The sequence below is a fragment of the Lithobates pipiens genome, unplaced genomic scaffold (genome assembly GCF_037356315.1).
Source record: "Lithobates pipiens isolate NorthernLeopardFrog02 unplaced genomic scaffold, aLitPip1_a1.2 Scaffold_10, whole genome shotgun sequence".
Classification (NCBI taxonomy): Eukaryota; Metazoa; Chordata; class Amphibia; order Anura; family Ranidae; genus Lithobates; species Lithobates pipiens.
Window position 1 is genome coordinate 2,045,279 of NW_027507686.1, and position 21,078 is coordinate 2,066,356.

Here is a 21,078-nt window from a genome sequence, read left to right on the forward strand (position 1 = left end):
TTTAAACAAGAAGTTTGAAAAATCGGGCTGGTCATTAAGTGGTTAATAGAAGATACTTTGGAGGAAGACAAATCGGCGTGAATACGCCCCAAATCTCTCAGCAGCACGAGATATATCGGTCATGACGCTCCGTCGCTCACCTGTCAGTGACACCTAACACACTTTAAGTAACCAAAGCAACTGTGAGCTCACCTGGGACAGACCAAATCCTCTAATGGGGGGGGGGGGGGTATTATTCTTCACTCACACAAAAGAAAAGACGCAGACTCCTCCCACTGCACAGATCTGTCAGATTTTATTATCTGAGTCTACAGATTATTTTATTACAAGAAGATCATCGAAGGATATTGAGTCGGCCCCTGAAAATGATGAAACCCCCCCCCCCAGGATGTGAATGGTCTCTCCTTCACCTGTCAGTAGTAGATCGTCTCACCTGAGCGGCTGATTGCGGTGATCTCCGACGCTCTGCAAATATAAATAAAGGTAAGGCGGAATTTCCTCGCTCCCCTTCTAGATCGCTCTGACTTCCATGGTGATTATTGATATAGGATGGGAGCCATTGGATGCACGATATAAGGAAACGATTGAAAACGATGAGAAATAAACGCGTCGCGTGCGCTCGCGTCACCCCCATTCTACAGCCAAAGGTTTCAAGAATGACACAAATATTCATTTTCTCCGTTTTTTAGGATTTTCGGTCATTTTCATCACAGAATCGCTTTTATGGGGTTTTATTTGATTGTAGCCCAGCACTTTATATTGTTTATGTTTATTTAGAGTGATTTGTATTAACGCGCACGTTTCGTCTTTTCATTTTGTATAATATCTAGCTTGTCATAGCTTGAAGAACGCGCAGCTCTTCTTAGCCCTTGTACACACGGGTCGGACATTCCGACAACAAAATCCGTTGGATTTTGTCCGAAACTGGTGTTGCATACACACGGTCGGACGAAGTTGTCGGAAAATCCGATCGTACGTAACGTGATGTTGTTATTTCGTTAGGACGGGACTACGTTCAGGCTAGTAGCCAATAGCTTTGGTCTCGTAATTTGATCTGAGCATGCGTGGCACTTTGTCCGATTGGAATTCTCTACACACAATCGGACAAAGTCCCATCGGATCATGTTGTCGGAAAGTTTTAGAAGCCCAGCTCTAAAACTTTGTCCGTCGGATATTCAGACAGAAACAGTCTGATGGAGAAACACACACAGTCGGATTATCCGACAACACGGTCCGATCGGACATTTTCCGCCGGAATCTCCGACCGTGTGCACAAGGGCTTATAGTTTACAATCTTTATTTGCACAGGAGCTCGTTATATAGAAATTAAAATTCCTTAATCATTCTCAAGCCCCGGTGGAGGGGGGAGGGTTTGTTTGACTCCAGAAAAATTCTGCCATAGCTACCGTATCTGACAAAAGTTAGTACACCCCTCACATTTTTGTCTTTTCATGTGACAACACTGAAGAAATGACACTTGTCTACAATGTAAAGTAGTGAGTGTACAGCTTGTATAACAGTGTAAATTTCCTGTCCCCTCAAAATAACTCAACACACAGCCATTAATGTCTAAACCGCTGGCAACAAAAGTCAGGACACCCCTAAAGTGAAAATCTCCAAATTGGGCCCAAAGCGTCAATATTTTGTGTGGCCGCCATTATTTTCCAGCACTGCCTTCACCCTCTTGGGCATGGAGGTCACCAGAGCATCACAGGTTGCCACTGGAGTCCTCTTCTCCTCCCCCATGACCGGGGCGCAGGTGGACGAGGCTCCGAGGATGATTCATGTGACCTCTCCTGCAGCTGCAGCACCCCCTCCCCTCATCTCCTCTGCCCCATCTTGCCTCCCACAGATCCTGCAATTCTCCGTGCAGCTGCAGAGAGGCTTATCCCTTCCCCCACCTCTCTCATCTCAGTAGTCAGAAGCAGAGAGAAGGACATAACTCCTTATACAGATCCTGCACTTCTCTGTGCAGCTGCAGAGAGGCTTGTCTCTTACCCGCCTCCCTCGTCTTAGCAGTCAGCAGCAGAGAGAAGGACAAAACTTCTCATACAGATCCTGCATCTCTCTGTGCAGCTGCAGAGAGGCTTATCCCTTCCCCCAACCTCCCTTGTCCCAGCAGCAGAGAGAAGGACATAACTCCTCATACAGATCCTGCACTTCTCGGTGCAGCTGCAGAGAGTCTTGTCTTTTTCCCACCTCCCTTGTCTTAGCAGTCAGCAGCAAAGAGAAGGACAGAACTTCTCATACAGATCCTGCATCTCTCTGTGCAGCTGCAGAGAGGATTGTCTCTCCCCCCCTGCCCATGTCTCAGCAGTCAGCAGTAGAGAGGACAGAACTCCTCATACAGATCCTGCATCTCTCTGTGCAGCTGCAGAGAGGGTTGTCTCCCCCCCCCCCTGCCCATGTCTCAGCAGTCAGCAGCAGAGAGAAGGACAGAACTCCTCATACAGATCTTGCATCTCTCTGTGCAGCTGCAGAGAGGCTTGTCTCTCCCCCTGCCCCCATCTCAGCAGTCAGCAGTAGAGAGGACAGAACTCCTCATACAGATCCTGCATCTCTTTGTGCAGCTGCAGAGAGGCTTGTCTCTCCCCCCCTGCCCCCATCTCGGCAGTCAGCAGTAGAGAGGACAGAACTCCTCATACAGGTCCTGCATCTCTCTGTGCAGCCACAGCACCCCCTCTTCTCCGCCTCCTCTGGTCTCAGCATTCAGCAGACTCCAGTCCTCCTCTGGTCCTCCTCCTGACCCTGCACTTTCTGCTTTCCATCTCCACCCCCAGCTTCTTCCCAACAGCAGCATAAGGTAAGTGGGGTACACTGTGATGTAAGGGAGGATGGGGGACTTTTGAAATCTGATATAAGGGGGGGGGGAGGGGTCTGGACATCTAGTCTTAAAGATACAACCGTCCCTTTTGAGGATGAGCAGAATTCTGATGAGGCCCACAATGATCCTGACACCCGGGACTAGCTGTGGAACGACCACCATACTACTATGGAGGAACCCTACAATCCTATGCCTTCCTTATTCATGGGCTGTTTGGTATTTTCTCTCAATTAAAGATTTGGCAAAAAAAACAAGTAACAAAAGTAACAAAAGTAACAAAAGTAACAAAAGTAACATTGTACATGCTTAAAACCGAACATTAGACCCTCTCCTGACAAATACATACAATATATATATATATATACAGGAAAACCTGGGATTGTGAGTATAATTGGTTCCGGAAACATGCTGGTAATCCAAAGCACTTGTATATCAAAGCGAATTTCCCCATAAGAAATAATAGAAACTCAAATGATTCGTTCCACAACCATTTATTCATAAATCCTTCCGTTTATAGTCCATATAAAAAGATTCTAGCGATGTGATTGGTTGTGTGACCGTAAAATGTCCGTCCACAAATGGAATCCTCCACAAGGGGATTAGAAGCAAAATCCAGCAGGAGCTCCAGAGTATAAAAGAGAAGAGAGGGCGCCTCTAAGTGTAGCAATGTGTTGCTAAATGTTGAACCTTCATTAAATGTAACCATATTGCTACACTTAGAGGTGCCTCTCTTCTCTTTTATACTCAGTTGTGACGCTACTTGTATATCAAGACATCGCTTGTATATCAAGTCAAAATGTATTAAAAAATTATCTTGTCTTGCAAAACGCTCTCAGTCCGAGGTATATATTTATATATATATATATATATATATTTAATGCTGTCCACGTCCCCTCTTGGGAGCTTCCTATTGGATGGGTGTCGGCCACAACAGGAAGTGAGGAGAAATTCCTCTAGCGGGGGAATATATAATCTTCTCAGGTCTTTTATTGAATGCATGAATGCTGCCACTGCTGAGCGCTTCCTTCTGAAAATGCTAGCTGCCTGGCCAGGGCAGTAGGGGGGCTGCCCTGGTTGCTGTGGTTTCATGTCAGGTGGGAGGGTGTGGCGAGGAGATTGAGGGGGAGGAGATTTGTGTTGGGGTGGGGGGCAGTGAGTAATATTTGCTAGGAGTGGTGATTTGGGGGAATTTGTGTTCGGAGGAGGGGGGATTTGGGGGGGGGGGGGGTGTGCTAGAAGGGGTGATATGGTGAAGGAGGGGGATTTTGATTTTTTTCAGGGGATTTGTAGTGGGGGAGATTTTTTCTGGGGAGGGAAGATTTCAGCAGGGGAAGGATTTGTACTGGGGGAGGGGCAATCTATGCTTAGGTGATAAGCATGCAATTTTTTTCTGACCTGAAACAAGCCTGCAGATGAGGACTTTTCTCTGGTGAATTGTTCCGGGTTGGTGAAAGCACTAAAGCCAGGAGGGCAACATAACAGCCAGGCAACTAGCATTTTCAAAAGGCGGTCTGCAGTGGCAGTCCTCAGATCTCTCTCATGGTAAACAACAAGAAGCCATTTATACATGAACCCCCTTGTGTTCCAGATGGAGGGGACTCTGAATACAACTCCAGTATTGTGCCAAAGTGGATTTGCTGCGGGATCCGTCATAATGAAGCGATATCTTCTCCACCAGAAGCTGGGGAGCGGCTCCTTCGCCACAACGTACTTGGTGACCGATTCCAGGGACGCCGATGCTCAGTAAGTCCGATTCTGTGTGTGAATGGGGGAATACAGAATTTCATAGGCGTGTGCACAGGGTGTGCCAGGTGTGTCTGGGCACACCCTAATCGCGTCGTGTGCATTAGCATTAGTGCCTGACCATCTTCACAGGGTGTGTCAGGTGTGTCTGGGCACACCCTAATTGCCTCGTGTGCATTAGGGTGTGCCGGGTGTGTCTGGGCACACCCTAATCACCTCGTGTGCATTAGCATTAGTGTCTGACCCTCTTCATGGGGTGTGCATAATGCTGCCCTTATTGTGCAAAAAAAACGCATGAAAATCTAGGCAAAACACCAAATGGGCGCCAGAATATGGTACAGGAGCTTCTTTGGCGTGTTTTCGGAGCACTGAATGGCGCCGCTCCAAAAATGCACCACAAAATGACGCAACAAAAGCGAGACGCAGGAGAATCGCTCCGTGTGAATGGGGCCAAAGGCGTATCCTCAGCTGACTGCTCTGTCTGTATTGGAAGAGGCGGGACCCATATAAAGTTGTCGGAGAGCCATATAAAGTTGTCAGAGAGCCCGCTTCCCGCGGCTGGAAACCACCACCCCCCCCCCCCCCCAGCTGAAGACGTTGCGGACGGTCCCCGGTGAGCCGTCACACGGTCGATCGTCTCCCTCGGCTGTGGCAGTTGCTGTGTTGCAATTCCCTGTCGCCTGAGAGCGTATTATGTAATCGCTCGGCCACATTACTCATGGGATAGAAGGAAGCTGCCTCTCAGTTACACGGCGTGTGCCGCCTTCCCATGGGGCCCCCCGGTGCCCCCGGGCAAATCGATGTCTCTATGGGCGATTGTTACTGGAAAGCAGAGAATGTACACGACGGGCTGCAATGATCAGCAGAGCGGACTCACAGGCAGAGCACAGAAAACGTCTTTCAATAGACTTTGTCACGACGTATAAAGTTGCAGATAAACGCACAGAAAAGTCGCGTCATTTACATGTAGACCGGCCGCGTCTTTCCTTTCCACAAGTGATTGTTTTTTGTTCCCTTGCAATGGGCCTTGCTAGAAATACTCCAGGAGAGTTGATTCCCTAGCACAGCCCCCCTCTCTCTCCTTGCATGTCACAGCCCCCTCCTCTTCTGGGAGTGTCTAAGTACTGCCTGTGCTGGTCCAGCTCCCCCCGCTCTGCCTCTTTTATGTGGCACTTAGGGGAGGAGCAAGGGGAATACTATAGAGTGTCACTTTAGGGATAGCTCTGAGTTCGCTGGGGCTGCTGACATCACATCCAAGATGGCCGCGCCCAGCGGCAGGCTCTGAGCTTTTCTTGGGCCGCCGCTATTGCTGCGTATTGCTGGCGGTTTTAACCCTTTCTTGGCCGCTGCTGGTGGTTTTAACCCTTTCTTGGCCGCTAGCGGGGGGGGGGGGGGGTAAAAGCTCCGCAAATCCGGCAGTAAAACGCTGCTAAAAATAGCGGTGTTTTTCCGCCGACGCTACGGGCGATGTGGTGGGAAAGGGGTCTAAATGAAGTTGTGGCAATTGGAGCAGTCAAAAAAAGCAGACAGGAAATGTTTATCAACAACATTAGCTGAAATACAAATAAAAAGAAACATTGTTTCTTTTTGTATCTTTCACTGTATTCATCTACAGATCAAAGGGATGAACTTCCATCTGCAGAGGAAGTCAGTTTAAAGCAAGCTGTCAAGTACAAAAAAGTGTTTTTTTATTTTTTAATGAAATGCCCCTCTGTTTAACCCCTTATTAACCCTTAACTCACTCCAATCAGCCCTAAATATCTCCTTTTATTCTCCTTCTCCATTTGATTATTATTTTCCTGCTGATTTTCTTTTTTGTTCACTTCTATTTTATAAACTATTATTAATGAAAACTTTTGCTTTGTTCATTAATATTTTTACACCTCTTAAGATCCCTTTCACCCTGGCAGCAGGGTGTGTTGGTGGTAAAGTGCCGCTAGTTTTACCGCCACTTTACCGTTGTATTAGCGGGGCTTTTCGGCCACTAGCGGGACACTTTTAACCCCCACTAGTGGCCGTAGAAAGGGTTAAATGCGCCCAAAAAGCACCGCTCCAGTGTGAAAGCGTATTCATTTCAATGGGCAGGGGTGGGTTAGGAGCGATGTATACAGCGCTCCCGCACCGCCCCAGAGATGCGGCTTGTGGGACTTTTTTGAATGTCCTGCAAGCGCACCGCCCCGGTGCTCTCACACTGGGGCTGCATGGGAGGCATTTTTCAGGCACTTTACAGGCGCTAGTTTTAGCCCTTTAGCGCCTCAGTGTGAAAGGGGTCTAATGTATATTTACACATTTCACAATATTAAAAAAATTAAATCCAATCTTTGGTCTCTTGCCGAGCTGAAGATTGCGGTTCGAATCTCCAGGATCTGACACAGGGGTGTTGGATGCCCGCGTCCTACTGCTGTCTGCTTTGGCACCCCCTTACCCCTCTTACTACATCACTGGTGTGTCCCCATATATCCGAAACGGTAAGATTCCAAAGACGTTGTATAATGACGCACACAGACTGTATATTAATAGATATGTTAGAAAACATCCTCCCATTGAGTGTCACCAGCCAACATTTCGTAAGGCTGATGGCTCTTAGTCCCGGGTGTCTCTGACATTTTAGGGTAGCTCAATGTTGTTGCCAATTTTGGGGTCTTTATGTCAGCCATGGCAGAGATTACATGGGATGTAAATTTCATTAAAAAAGAAAAAGCTATCAGCCTGTAGCTGACACTGCACATGCCACTACAGCCTGAAGAGGGCAGTATGGAGCTGTTTAATATTGTACTTCTCAGATACAATTACAGTATTAAAAACATATTTTGTAGTAGTAATTTTGTTAGTAATAATATAACAGAGCAGGATATTTAACCAAGTCTACCAGGCTGAGCCTGTGACCGTGGCCCAAAGCGCCTTAGAGAAGATGGTGTGGGAAACAAGTGACATGGATTGAGGGAGCCTGCTGGAGCCAGGTATAAGGAAAATAATATACCTTATCCATGCACCCCTGGACTAAACAACCATATAGCCCCTGCAGTGCTGGAAAGGGTGGGGGAGGGGTTCCAGGGGCCCACAGCAAGCGTACATTTCCTCTAATTCCCTGGAGTTCAGCTTTAAATGAGCTTGTATAATACTCCTCACAGAGTTGTGTATAAATGGAATATTCTATATCCAGGTATTGTCATAGTCCCGGTATTTGGGTCATAGTCCAGGTATTTGGGTCCTAGTCCAGGTATTTGGGTCCTAGTCCAGGTATTTGGGTCCTAGTCCAGGTATTTGGGTCCTAGTCCAGGTATTTGGGTCCTAGTCCCGGTATTTGGGTCCTAGTCCCGGTATTTGGGTCCTAGTCCCGGTATTTGGGTCCTAGTCCCGGTATTTGGGTCATAGCCCCGGTATTTGGGTCATAGCCCCGGTATTTGGTTCCTACTCCTGGTATTTGGGTCCTAGCCCTGGTATTTGGGTCCTAGTCCCGGTATTTGGGTCCTAGTCCCGGTATTTGGGTCCTAGCCCCAATATTTGGGTCCAAGCCCCAATATTTGGGTCCTAGTCCCAGTATTTGGGTCTTAGCCCTGGTATTTGGGTCCTAGCCCTGGTATTTTAGTTCTAGTCCTGGTATTTGGGTCATAATCCTGGTATTTGGGTCCTAGACTCTGTATTTGGGTCCTAGTCCTGGTATTTTGGGTTCTAGTCCCGGTATTTTTGGTCCTAGTCCCAGTATTTTGGGTTATAGGCCTGGTATCTGGGTCATAGTCCTGGTATTTTGGGTCATAATCCCGGTATTTGGCTCATAGTCCTGATATTTGGGTCCTAGTCCCGGTATTTGGGTCATAGTCCTGATATTTGGGTCCTAATCCCGGTATTTGGGTCCTAATCCCAGTATTTGGGTCCAAGCCCCGATATTTGGGTCCTAGTCCTGGTATTTGGGTCCTAGTCTCAGTATTTGGGTCCAAGCCCCGGTATTAGGGTCCTAGCTCTGGTATTTGGGGGTCATTTACTGTGATGATCGGTATAATCAGAATATTACATTTTTAGCCAACGGAAGTGGAAAATTACAATGACATCATTATGGCGCAAATCACATGACTTCCAGCTGTTCAGTAATCTGTTACATGTCTGTAAAAAGATATTAGTTTATATTTGTGCTAAAAGAAAACCTTAGTGAAAGGATTTAGTAGCGGCCATTGAAAATACTATTTGCTCGGCTGTCATGCTGATCTTCACATCTAGGCAGGTGGCGGTTGATGGCATTTTTGATGTGTTTTTGTTTTGCCAATAGGAAAGTATGACCGTTCTGTTCATGTCGTGTGACTTTGGTGCTACTTGAGTGCCAGAGAGTGTAAAGTCGCATCAAAGCCGCACTCCATAAACATTACACATGTGACCATGGTCCATTATCATTGGTCAAAGCTAAAGTCACACCAAAGTTGCACTCCAAATTCACAAGACTTTGGAGTCGTACAAATGTGAATGCAGCCTAGGCTCCTTTCACATTAGAGTATCCGAAGTCGCACGCTTTCCAGTGCGACTTTGGAGGCGAGACTTTGATGCAAATTTTGGTGCGATTTTTGATTTGACTTTACATTCTATGGATCAAAGTCGTATGAAAAGTCGCACCAAAGTAGTGCAGGCACCTTTTCAAAGTCGCTGCGACTTTTAAGCCTCAGTGATTTGAACAGGGGCCATTGAAAAGAATGGTGTGCGATTTGTCACGCGTCTCTGAGGTCCAAAGTCGCGTGACAAATCGCACAAGTGGGAATAGGGCATAAGGAAAGGCAGCTGCCATGTTCAAAAATAATGGCAGCTGCCTGTATCCCCCTCTACAAAGCTTCCTTGAAGACCACTGGGTGGCGCTGTAGGACTATTCAAATTCCACCCGCATTTTCCCATAGGATCCTGAAGGTGGCGGCAGAGAGCTGCAACTCTGATTGGACGCATAAATTAGAAAACATCAGAAATCTTTACTTCCAGCATTGTTTGGGTCTAATTACCGCCAAGCTTGGGCTCTGAATTCTGCATATCATTACTGCGCGTGAAAGGGGAGCGGAAATCCTAATTCCTCTCAGTGCAATTGGCTTTGATAGAATTTCTGATTACTATTTTACATCCATTGCAGAGAGTTCAAAGGCTGCCCAACTCATTTGTTATCGGTGAGCAACAATAGAATTCAATATATAAAACAAATCAAAATAAAACAATATAATTGCCCCCCCCCCCCCTGCGTTCCCCACCCCCGCCTCCAATCCCCGGAACCCATTTAGATATAAAAATAAAACGTTCTATTTGTTGGTCGGTTTCTCATGAATTAATTTGTTGTTAGTTTGAGAAAAATGTAAAAATGTCGCCAGAGACAGCGATGTGGTTACAGAACCCGCCCATCCACGGGGCCACCTGAGCAGGAGCCACGGGCAGGAGTGGAATGGTGGAAAGTGGGGGGAGGAGTGGAATGGTGGGAAGTGGGGGGAGGAGTGGAATGGTGGAAAGTGGGGGGAGGAGTGGAATGGTGGAAAGTGGGGGGAGGAGTGGAATGGTGGAAAGTGGGGGGAGGAGTGGAATGGTGGAAAGTGGGGGGAGGAGTGGAATGGTGGGAAGTGGGGGGAGGAGTGGAATGGTGGGAAGTGGGGGGAGGAGTGGAATGGTGGAAAGTGGGGGGAGGAGTGGAATGGTGGAAAGTGGGGGGAGGAGTGGAATGGTGGGAAGCGGGGGGAGGAGTGGAATGGTGGGAAGCGGGGGGAGGAGTGGAATGGTGGGAAGCGGGGGGAGGAGTGGAATGGTGGGAAGCGGGGGAAGGAGTGGAATGGTGGGAAGTGGGGGAAGGAGTGGAATGGTGGGAAGCGGGGGAAGGAGTGGAATGGTGGGAAGTGGGGGAAGGAGTGGAATGGTGGGAAGTGGGGGAGGAGTGGAATGGTGGAAAGTGGGGGGAGGAGTGGAATGGTGGAAAGTGGGGGGAGGAGTGGAATGGTGGGAAGTGGGGGAAGGAGTGGAATGGTGGGAAGTGGGGGAGGAGTGGAATGGTGGGAAGTGGGGGGAGGAGTGGAATGGTGGAAAGTGGGGGGAGGAGTGGAATGGTGGAAAGTGGGGGGAGGAGTGGAATGGTGGAAAGTGGGGGGAGGAGTGGAATGGTGGGAAGCGGGGGGAGGAGTGGAATGGTGGGAAGCGGGGGGAGGAGTGGAATGGTGGGAAGCGGGGGGAGGAGTGGAATGGTGGGAAGCGGGGGAAGGAGTGGAATGGTGGAAAGTGGGGGGAGGAGTGGAATGGTGGAAAGTGGGGGGAGGAGTGGAATGGTGGGAAGCGGGGGGAGGAGTGGAATGGTGGGAAGCGGGGGGAGGAGTGGAATGGTGGGAAGCGGGGGGAGGAGTGGAATGGTGGGAAGCGGGGGGAGGAGTGGAATGGTGGGAAGCGGGGGAAGGAGTGGAATGGTGGGAAGTGGGGGAAGGAGTGGAATGGTGGGAAGTGGGGGGAGGAGTGGAATGGTGGGAAGTGGGGGAAGGAGTGGAATGGTGGGAAGTGGGGGAGGAGTGGAATGGTGGGAAGTGGGGGAGGAGTGGAATGGTGGGAAGCGGGGGAAGGAGTGGAATGGTGGGAAGCGGGGGAAGGAGTGGAATGGTGGGAAGCGGGGGAAGGAGTGGAATGGTGGGAAGCGGGGGAAGGAGTGGAATGGTGGGAAGTGGGGAAGGAGTGGAATGGTGGGAAGTGGGGGAGGAGTGGAATGGTGGGAAGTGGGGGAGGAGTGGAATGGTGGGAAGCGGGGGAAGGAGTGGAATGGTGGGAAGCGGGGGAAGGAGTGGAATGGTGGGAAGTGGGGGAAGGAGTGGAATGGTGGGAAGCGGGGGAAGGAGTGGAATGGTGGGAAGCGGGGGGAGGAGTGGAATGGTGGGAAGCGGGGGGAGGAGTGGAATGGCGGGAAGCGGGGGGAGGAGTGGAATGGTGGGAAGTGGGGGAGGAGTGGAATGGTGGGAAGCGGGGGGAGGAGTGGAATGGTGGGAAGCGGGGGGAGGAGTGGAATGGTGGGAAGTGGGGGAAGGAGTGGAATGGTGGGAAGTGGGGGAGGAGTGGAATGGTGGGAAGTGGGGGGAGGAGTGGAATGGTGGGAAGTGGGGGAAGGAGTGGAATGGTGGGAAGTGGGGGAGGAGTGGAATGGTGGGAAGTGGGGGAAGGAGTGGAATGGTGGGAAGTGGGGTGAGGAGTGGAATGGTGGGAAGTGGGGGAAGGAGTGGAATGGTGGGAAGCGGGGGGAGGAGTGGAATGGTGGGAAGCGGGGGAAGGAGTGGAATGGTGGGAAGTGGGGGAGGAGTGGAATGGTGGGAAGTGGGGGAAGGAGTGGAATGGTGGGAAGTGGGGGAAGGAGTGGAATGGTGGGAAGCGGGGGGAGGAGTGGAATGGTGGGAAGTGGGGGAGGAGTGGAATGGTGGGAAGTGGGGGAAGGAGTGGAATGGTGGGAAGTGGGGGAAGGAGTGGAATGGTGGGAAGCGGGGGGAGGAGTGGAATGGTGGGAAGTGGGGGAGGAGTGGAATGGTGGGAAGTGGGGGAAGGAGTGGAATGGTGGGAAGTGGGGGAAGGAGTGGAATGGTGGGAAGTGGGGGGAGGAGTGGAATGGTGGGAAGTGGGGGAGGAGTGGAATGGTGGGAAGTGGGGGGAGGAGTGGAATGGTGGGAAGTGGGGGAAGGAGTGGAATGGTGGGAAGTGGGGGAAGGAGTGGAATGGTGGGAAGTGGGGGAAGGAGTGGAATGGTGGGAAGTGGGGGAAGGAGTGGAATGGTGGGAAGTGGGGGAAGGAGTGGAATGGTGGGAAGTGGGGGAAGGAGTGGAATGGTGGGAAGTGGGGGAGGAGTGGAATGGTGGGAAGTGGGGGAAGGAGTGGAATGGTGGGAAGTGGGGGAAGGAGTGGAATGGTGGGAAGTGGGGGAGGAGTGGAATGGTGGGAAGTGGGGGGGGGAGGAGTGGAATGGTGGGAAGTGGGGGAAGGAGTGGAATGGTGGGAAGTGGGGGGAGGAGTGGAATGGTGGGAAGTGGGGAGGAGTAATGGTGGGAAGTGGGGGGAGGAGTGGAGTGGGGGAGTGGAATGGTGGGAAGTGGGGGAAGGAGTGGAATGGTGGGAAGTGGGGGAAGGAGTGGAATGGTGGGAAGTGGGGGGAGGAGTGGAATGGTGGGAAGTGGGGGGAGGAGTGGAATGGTGGGAAGTGGGGGAGGAGTGGAATGGTGGGAAGTGGGGGAGGAGTGGAATGGTGGGAAGTGGGGGAGGAGTGGAATGGTGGGAAGTGGGGGAGGAGTGGAATGGTGGGAAGTGGGGGAGGAGTGGAATGGTGGGAAGTGGGGGAAGGAGTGGAATGGTGGGAAGTGGGGGGAGGAGTGGAATGGTGGGAAGTGGGGGAGGAGTGGAATGGTGGGAAGTGGGGGAGGAGTGGAATGGTGGGAAGTGGGGGAGGAGTGGAATGGTGGGAAGTGGGGGAGGAGTGGAATGGTGGGAAGTGGGGGAGGAGTGGAATGGTGGGAAGTGGGGGAGGAGTGGAATGGTGGGAAGTGGGGGAGGAGTGCAATGGTGGGAAGTATCCTCATGCCCGCCTACTCCTCCTCCTCTGCTGTCCTTGTGCCTCCCTTCCAGTTTTCCTTTTTTTTTTACACTTTTTAACTTTTTTTTTTTTAAATCAACTTTATTGCTCTTACAAGAGATGAACAGCATCCCCGGTATGGTACGGACTGTGAGGGGTCCTCTTTATGGAGAGATTTGGGGTCTGTTGGCGGTTGCGATGAGATATCACCGTTTCCATCTGAGGACGTTTAGAAACGTCCGGCGGACAGGAAGTGGTTAAACGTGCCGCGGTGCCGCTGTGTCGCCATTCTTCTTCCAATCTGCTGGTGAATATCGCAGAGTCTATTATACCGTCCATCGCACGGCGCGTTAATGCCGCCATGGCGGTCCCGTCGCACTCCGCCAGCCTGTCACCGGGCTTGTCAGTCCTCCAGCTTCCGTCGGGGCCCCGGCACACTGGCCTGAAAACATTTCTGCCTTTTTCTGGGGTTGTCTCTTCTGAGAGCGTTCGATGAGCGCCGTCTAATCTGCGCTGCGGCCGCCGCTCACATTCACTTCCAGCAGATTTTTGTCATGTAAAAAAAAGACTTGGAGGGAGAAATAGAAAAATAAATTGATATTTTGCCCGTTAAGGGAAAGATCCGGCGAGCGTTAAATCTCCTCCGCCGGCGTCCCGGGCAACGCCAGCCAGCGGAAAATAATGAATTCCGTCTCATTTCCGAGAAATCCTCTTTACTTCCGTTTCAATTTGAGCCGTTTTATGCGATGAGGTGAGATAGCGCCCCCCCCCTCCCCCGCAATTCTGGCGCTGAGACGCGGTCCTGTCTGCGTTCATTTCCATTATGACCCCCAAAGACAGAGAAATGTGGGGCTTCGCGGGTCGTCCTTCCGATGTTTTCGGACGATAATTTGGAAAATTACTATAATAACTTTCAATTTTCGACACACAATTGCCATTTTTATATATAATGGATGTTTTCACCTTTTATATCCGTTGTCTCGTCTCAGTGCTTCTGATTTACTGCATCCTCATTGCAGCCACTTCCTCTCTACATGCACTCCAGGGGTGGCTGCATGGCATTTCTTATATGGGGGGTCCTGAGGGTGAGAACAGTACACCATGCCTGCCAAATGTTTGCTGAAGTGACCACTTGTTGCCTCCATCAGAAGCCGGGCCGGGACAAGGGGGGGGGGGGGGGCAGGAGGGGCGGCTGCCCTGGGCACTGTGATTTCATGTGAGGAGATTGGAGGGGAGGGGATTTGTGTTGGAAGGGGGGATTGAGGCAGGCAGTAAGAATTGTTCTGGGAGAGGAAATTTGGGGGGGAGGGGGGTGGGGGAAAAGGATTTGTGCTGGAAGGGGTGTATACAGTGCCTGGAAAAAGTATTCATACCCCCTGACATCCCCCACATGTCATGTTACACCCAAAACCATAAATGTATTTTATTGGGATTTTATGTGATGGACCAACACAAAGTGACACATAATTGTGAAGTGGAAGGAAAATGATAAATGATACAAATAAATATGTGAAAAGTGTGGGGGAGGGGCATTTGTATGGCGCCCCCCGGAGTCAATACTTTGTAGAACCCCCTTTCTCTACAAGTCTTTTTGGGGGTGTCTCTACCAGCTTTGCCCATCTAGAGAGGACATTTCTGCCCATTCTTCTTCTTTGTAAAATATCTCAAGCTCTGTCAGATTGGATGGAGAGCGTCTGTGATCAGCAATTTTCAGGTCTTGCCACAGATTCTCGATGGGATTTAGGTCTGGACTGTGACTGGGCCATTCTAACACATGAATATGCTTTGATGTAAACCATTCCATTGTAGCTCTGGCTGGATGTTTCGGGTCGTTGTCCTGCTGGAAGGGGAACCTCCGCCCCGGTCTCAAGTCTTCTGCCGACTCTAACAGGTTTTCTTCTAAGATTGTCCTGTATTTGTCTCCATCCATCTTCCCAACAACTCTGACCAGCTTCCCTGTCCCTGCTGAAGAAAACCATCCCCACCACATGATGCTGCCACCACCATGTCTCACGGTGGGGATGGTGTGTTCAGGGGGATGGGCAGTGTTAGTTTTCCCCACACATAGCGTTTTGCTTTTAGGCCATAAAGTAGAATTTTGGTCTCCTCTGACCAGATCACCTTCTTCCACATGTTTGCTGCCCCCTCCCCCACATGGCTTCTCACAAACTACAAACAGGACTTCTTATGACTTATAGGAATATTGGGGCAAAAACGATATCCAACTCCTTTGCATGTACTGCAGGCTTCATTATCTGTATGTATCTCATGGATTCATGTACAATATTTGGTATAAAGTGGTTGTTAATCCTCCACATCCCCAGAGAAGTGACCGGCCTCAGGTGATACACAGGAGCTGAGACAAATGCTGTGTCTGGAGGAAGAAAAATGGTGAAATTGACCCTGAGAACACCATCCCTACAGTCCCACACAGAGGGGGGAACATGGACACCATCCCTACAGTCACACACAGAGGGGGGAACATGAACACCATCCCTACAGTCACACACAGAGGGGGGAACATGAACACCATCCCTACAGTCACACACAGAGGTGGGAACATGAACACCATCCCTACAGTCCCACACAGAGGTGGGAACATGAACACCATCCCTACAGTCCCACACAGAGGTGGGAACATGAACACCATCCCTACAGTCCCACACAGAGGGGGGAACATGAACACCATCCCTACAGTCACACACAGAGGTGGGAACATGAACACCATCCCTACAGTCACACACGGAGGTGGAGACATGAACACCATCCCTACAGTCCCACACAGAGGGGGGAACATGAACACCATCCCTACAGTCACACACAGAGGGGGGAACATGAACACCATCCCTACAGTCACACACAGAGGGGGGAACATGAACACCATCCCTACAGTCACACACGGAGGTGGGAACATGAACACCATCCCTACAGTCACACACGGAGGTGGGAACATGAACACCATCCCTACAGTCACACGGAGGTGGGAACATGAACACCATCCCTGCAGTCACACACGGAGGTGGGAACATGAACACCATCCCTGCAGTCACACACGGAGGTGGGAACATGAACACCATCCCTGCAGTCACACACGGAGATGGGGACATGAACACCATCCCTACAGTCACACACGGAGGTGGGAACATGAACACCATCCCTGCAGTCACACACGGAGGTGGGAACATGAACACCATCCCTACAGTCACACACGGAGATGGGGACATGAACACCATCCCTACAGTCACACACGGAGGTGGGAACACGAACACCATCTCTACAGTCCCACACGGAGGTGGGAACATGAACACCATCCCTACAGTCACACACGGAGGTGGGAACATGAACACCATCCCTACAGTCACACACGGAGATGGGGACATGAACACCATCCCTACAGTCACACACGGAGGTGGGAACACGAACACCATCCCTACAGTCCCACACGGAGGTGGGAACATGAACACCATCCCTACAGTCACACACGGAGGTGGGAACATGAACACCATCCCTACAGTCACACACAGAGGTGGGAACATGAACACCATCCCTACAGTCACACACAGAGGTGGGAACATGAACACCATCCCTACAGTCACACACGGAGGAGGGAACATGAACACCATCCCTACAGTCACACAAGGAGGTGGGAACATGAACACCATCCCTACAGTCACACACGGAGGTGGGAACATGAACACCATCCCTACAGTCACACACAGAGGTGGGAACATGAACACCATCCCTACAATCACACACGGAGGTGGGAACATGAACACCATCCCTACAGTCACACGCAGAGGTGGGAACATGAACACCATCCCTACAGTCACACACAGAGTGCTTTGGGGCTGTTTCTCTGATAATGGTTCAGGACAACTTTACCGCATTGAGGGGCCAATGGACGGGGTCATGTATTGTAAGATCTTGGATGAGAACCTTCTTCCCTCAGCCAGAACACTGAAGATGGGTCATGGATGGGTCTTTCAGCATGGCAATGACAAAACAAAAAGGAGTGGCTCAAGAAGAAGCACATGAAGGTCATGGAGTGGCCCAGCCAGTCTCCAGACCTTAATCCTATAGAAAATGTATGGAGGAGCTGAAACTTCGAGTTGCCAAGAAACCTTCAGGATTTAGAGAAGATCTGTAGAGAAGAGAGGAGAAAATCCCTCCTGAGATGTGGAAACCTCATCACCACCTACAAGAAACGTCTGACCTCTGTGATCACCAACAAGGGTTTCTCCACCAACCACTAAGGGGATCAAATACTTATTTTACTCACTGAACTCCATTTATAACATTTGTATTGTGTGTTTTTTCCTGGATGTTTGGTTGATCTTCTGTTTCCATCATATAAAATACACCTCTGATAACAATTATAGACCCTTCATTTCTATGTAATTGAGCAAAACTTACACCATCTGCAGGGGAGACGATCGTTATTTTCCGCACTGTAAAAAAATTAAAATTAAAGGGTAAAACCACTTTTGTGGGAAAAAAATATAACAAATAAAATAAATATAATTTATCATACACATTCCCTTCCCTTTTCAATCTTGTAATTCTTTTGTAAAATGCAACATGGCCATCTGGTGGCGCTCTGTACACAGATGGTATACAGAACCCCCCCCCCCCAGGAATGTCATTTCCTGCTTCTGTGATTGGCTCACTGATTTTGCCAGAAGTCTGCACTAAGGTACAAGTCAGATTTTGGGCATCCCCTGCAACAATAATTTCATTTTTGGTGGGATACTCTTAAAGGGAAATTGCGTCTAAAGGGATGCAGACTCTGCCACTTTCTTCATTAGAGCCCTGCAGGTGCAGCAGCTGACTGATAATTACAAAGTCAGTCCTGTTCACATTCACTCCTCACATGGACGCAGAGAGACAAACAACTATTTCTTCAGAGTAACAAAATGTTGGAATCTGCAACAAAGTTTGTTACAATCCCTGCAATGTATAGATTACCCAGAGGGGGAGGGGGGTTAAAATGCATAGGGGGGACTCTACGGGTAGCTGGGGGGAGCAGGGGGTAGAGTTTGGTGGTGGATGGAGGGGGGGGGGGGGGTGTGGTCTCGGAATTTGTTATATTTTATGCTTTCTTCTCTTTTCTGTGTGGAAATCAGTAAATTCGGAGGCCCTATTTTGGGGCTCAGCGTCGCTCGCAGATCACTTCCTCTAATCCGCCGCCGCAGTCCGTCCATCCCGCGGTTTTCATTCGCAGATGATGAGAATCTCCGCTACCAATTCACCTTCTTCACACAAAGATCGCTGATGAAGAGAAAGCTGACATTGTGCGCGGCGGATCGTGATCCCGTCTGGTACACGCCGCGCGGACCGCGCTTGATTAGAGCGAAAGGCGTTCCCCGTCGCCGGGACAGGGCAGCATTTAATAGGCAGTATAAACGCGGAGCCCCTCGCTCTGCAAATATCAAATCTACAGCCAAGACTTGGAAAAGCCTTTGATTTAGGAAGAATACTCGGGAATCCGCCAACTAATTGGTGTGAGGCTGCTGCTCCCGGCTTCCCGGCAATTTGATATGCTATTGTGGCGGTGGGGGAAGGGGAAAATTCCGCGTGCAGAATGGAATTGTTTGCAGAATTGTTCAGCAAACTCACCGCGAAAGAGAGAAAAAAAGGCACATTTGTGTTTACAGAACACCGCAGGGACATAGAAATCAGCATTTGTTACAGAAAATGTATCATCTCTGCAACAGTATTCTTCTATCAGTTATTATATGAATAGGATCAGAGAGCCGCCGTCATGAATTGACTTTATGCAAGAAGCCAAATATTCTGTCTTAACGCAGCGCCCAACAATAACAGCCAATAAAAAGTACAGTAAAAAAAAAAAAAAACCTGCCTGTGCAATACTCGCCCTCAATCTGGGGCTGTTTCCCTGCAGTACTGCTCTTCCTCCACTAGATGTCCTCAGCAGTCTAGGTTCAGTCTTTAAGCAGCACCCAACTATAGATAAAGTAAAAAAAGAACTGCCTGTGCCATACTCACCTTCAATCTAGGGGGCTTTTCCCCTGCAGTACTTCTTTTCCTCCACTAGATGCCCTCAGTCTTCTAAATTGAACAACAGTCAGAATTGTTTTTAACCCCATTCCTCTGAGCCCAGGTTCTCATGGATCCACCCCCAAGCTTGTGGTGGTAAGTCTCGGTTCACACAGGGGCGACTTGTCCAGGCGACTTCACCGCCTGACAAGTCGCGCTCCGTTCTGTACTTTGGAACCGTTCTAATAGGAGCGACTCAAGTCGCTCCGACTTAGAAAAAAGGTTCCTGTACTATTTTTGGGGCGACTTCAGACGACTTGCATTGACTTCTATACTTCTATTCGCTGCTGATCGTGTGCAGGTCGCAGGTCGCGGCGCTGCGCTGCAAGTCGTGCCACCCCTGTGATTTCACACTTGAGCATCGCATTTTTGAGCATATTTTTTCCTGGCTTTTTGTCATGCGTTTTTCTGCATCTCTATATTTATTTTTATTTTTTTCCTATTTTTTTTTACATAATGTATTATTATTTTTAATAGTGCAACTGCAGTGTTTATCTACAGGGTAAAGGCTTTTATTTATGTCTTTTTTATTTTTTACATTTTACATATTTTTTCAGTCTATGGCAAAAAAAAAAAAAAAAAGCCCAAAAAAAAAACAGCGTACCAAAATAAAAAAAACTTTATATGTACAACATTTTTTTTTTTTAGGTATGAATAGGATTTATTATTTATTTATTTTAGAGTTCTTGTTACGCCGACACTGCTGAATTTGGCCTGGGCATCTCGTCATCAATGAACCAACGGAATGGGTTAATTACCCCCCCTCCCACCCCCCAGATCCGGCTTGCACCGCCGGCGCCTCTCACTAAACGTTGCTGTGAGAAGTATGGATTCGCTCGCTGTGGACGCGGAATAAACAAAGCCGAGTTTCATTTAATTGACATTAGCAGAGAAGACGAGTCGCCACGAATCCCTCCCTTTCATCTCGTATTAGAAGATCGATCCCTACTTCCCGCTTCTGCCCTACAAGACGGGGCGACCCGCCGAGCCTCCGTCCAGATCCCCCCCCCCCCCCCACATACTATAGAAACCAAGGAATCTCATTGGTGGTGAAGGATGATCGAATTCAGGTTCCCAAACTGCAAACCGGAAGCATAAAGGATCCAGAGCCGGAAATCCTCAATTTTAATAAAAAGGGCAACTTTGTATCATTTCATTCATATAAAGTTCCAATGGCGGCTGGTGCTCAAAATTTTTTTTGGGGGGGGGGGGCGCAAAGGGAAAACCACTGAACCCCCCTCATCAATTGCAGCCCCACTGCCCATCAAACACAGCCACTGTGCCCGTCAAACGCAGCCACTGTGCCCCATCAAATGCAGCCACTGTGCCCATCAAATACAGCCACTGTGTCCATCAAACGCAGCCACTGTGCCCCATCAAAGGCAGCCACTGTGCCCATCAAATGCAGCCACTGTGCCCATCAAACGCAGCCACTGTGCCCATCAAACGCAGCCACTGTGCCCATCAAATACAGCCACTGTGTCCATCAAATGCAGCCACTGTGCCCATCAAACGCAGCCACTGTGCCCATCAAATACAGCCACTGTGTCCATCAAATGCAGCCACTGTGCCCATCAAACGCAGCCACTGTGCCCATCAAATACAGCCACTGTGTCCATCAAACGCAGCCACTGTGCCCATCAAATACAGCCACTGTGCACATCAAATGCAGCCACTGTGCCCATCAAAGGCAGCCACTGTGCACATCAAATGCAGCCACTGTGCCCATCAAATGCAGCCACTGTGCCCATTAAAAATGCAACCACTGTGCCCATCAAATGCAGCCACTGTGCCCATCAAATGCAGCCACTGTGCCCATTAAAAATGCAGCCACTGTGCCCATCAAATGCAGCCACTGTGCCCATCAAATGCAGCCACTGTGCCCATCAAATGCAGCCACTCACCCACTCGTGGGGGTTGT

At 49.7% G+C, this 21,078-nt stretch overlaps 1 protein-coding gene across 1 annotated transcript in view; it reads left to right on the forward strand.

The window, feature by feature from the left end:
* Window positions 1–357: 357 nt before the first annotated feature.
* The window catches only part of LOC143926997 (serine/threonine-protein kinase Nek11-like), a 351,940-nt gene continuing 331,219 nt past the window's right edge, over window positions 358–21,078 (forward strand). Inside the window, exons 1-2 of the mRNA XM_077451004.1 lie at window positions 358–483; window positions 4,413–4,567. Coding sequence (XP_077307130.1) covers window positions 4,413–4,567 — 155 coding nt within the window. The 5' untranslated portion in view covers window positions 358–483. The remainder of the gene's footprint in view (window positions 484–4,412; window positions 4,568–21,078) is intronic.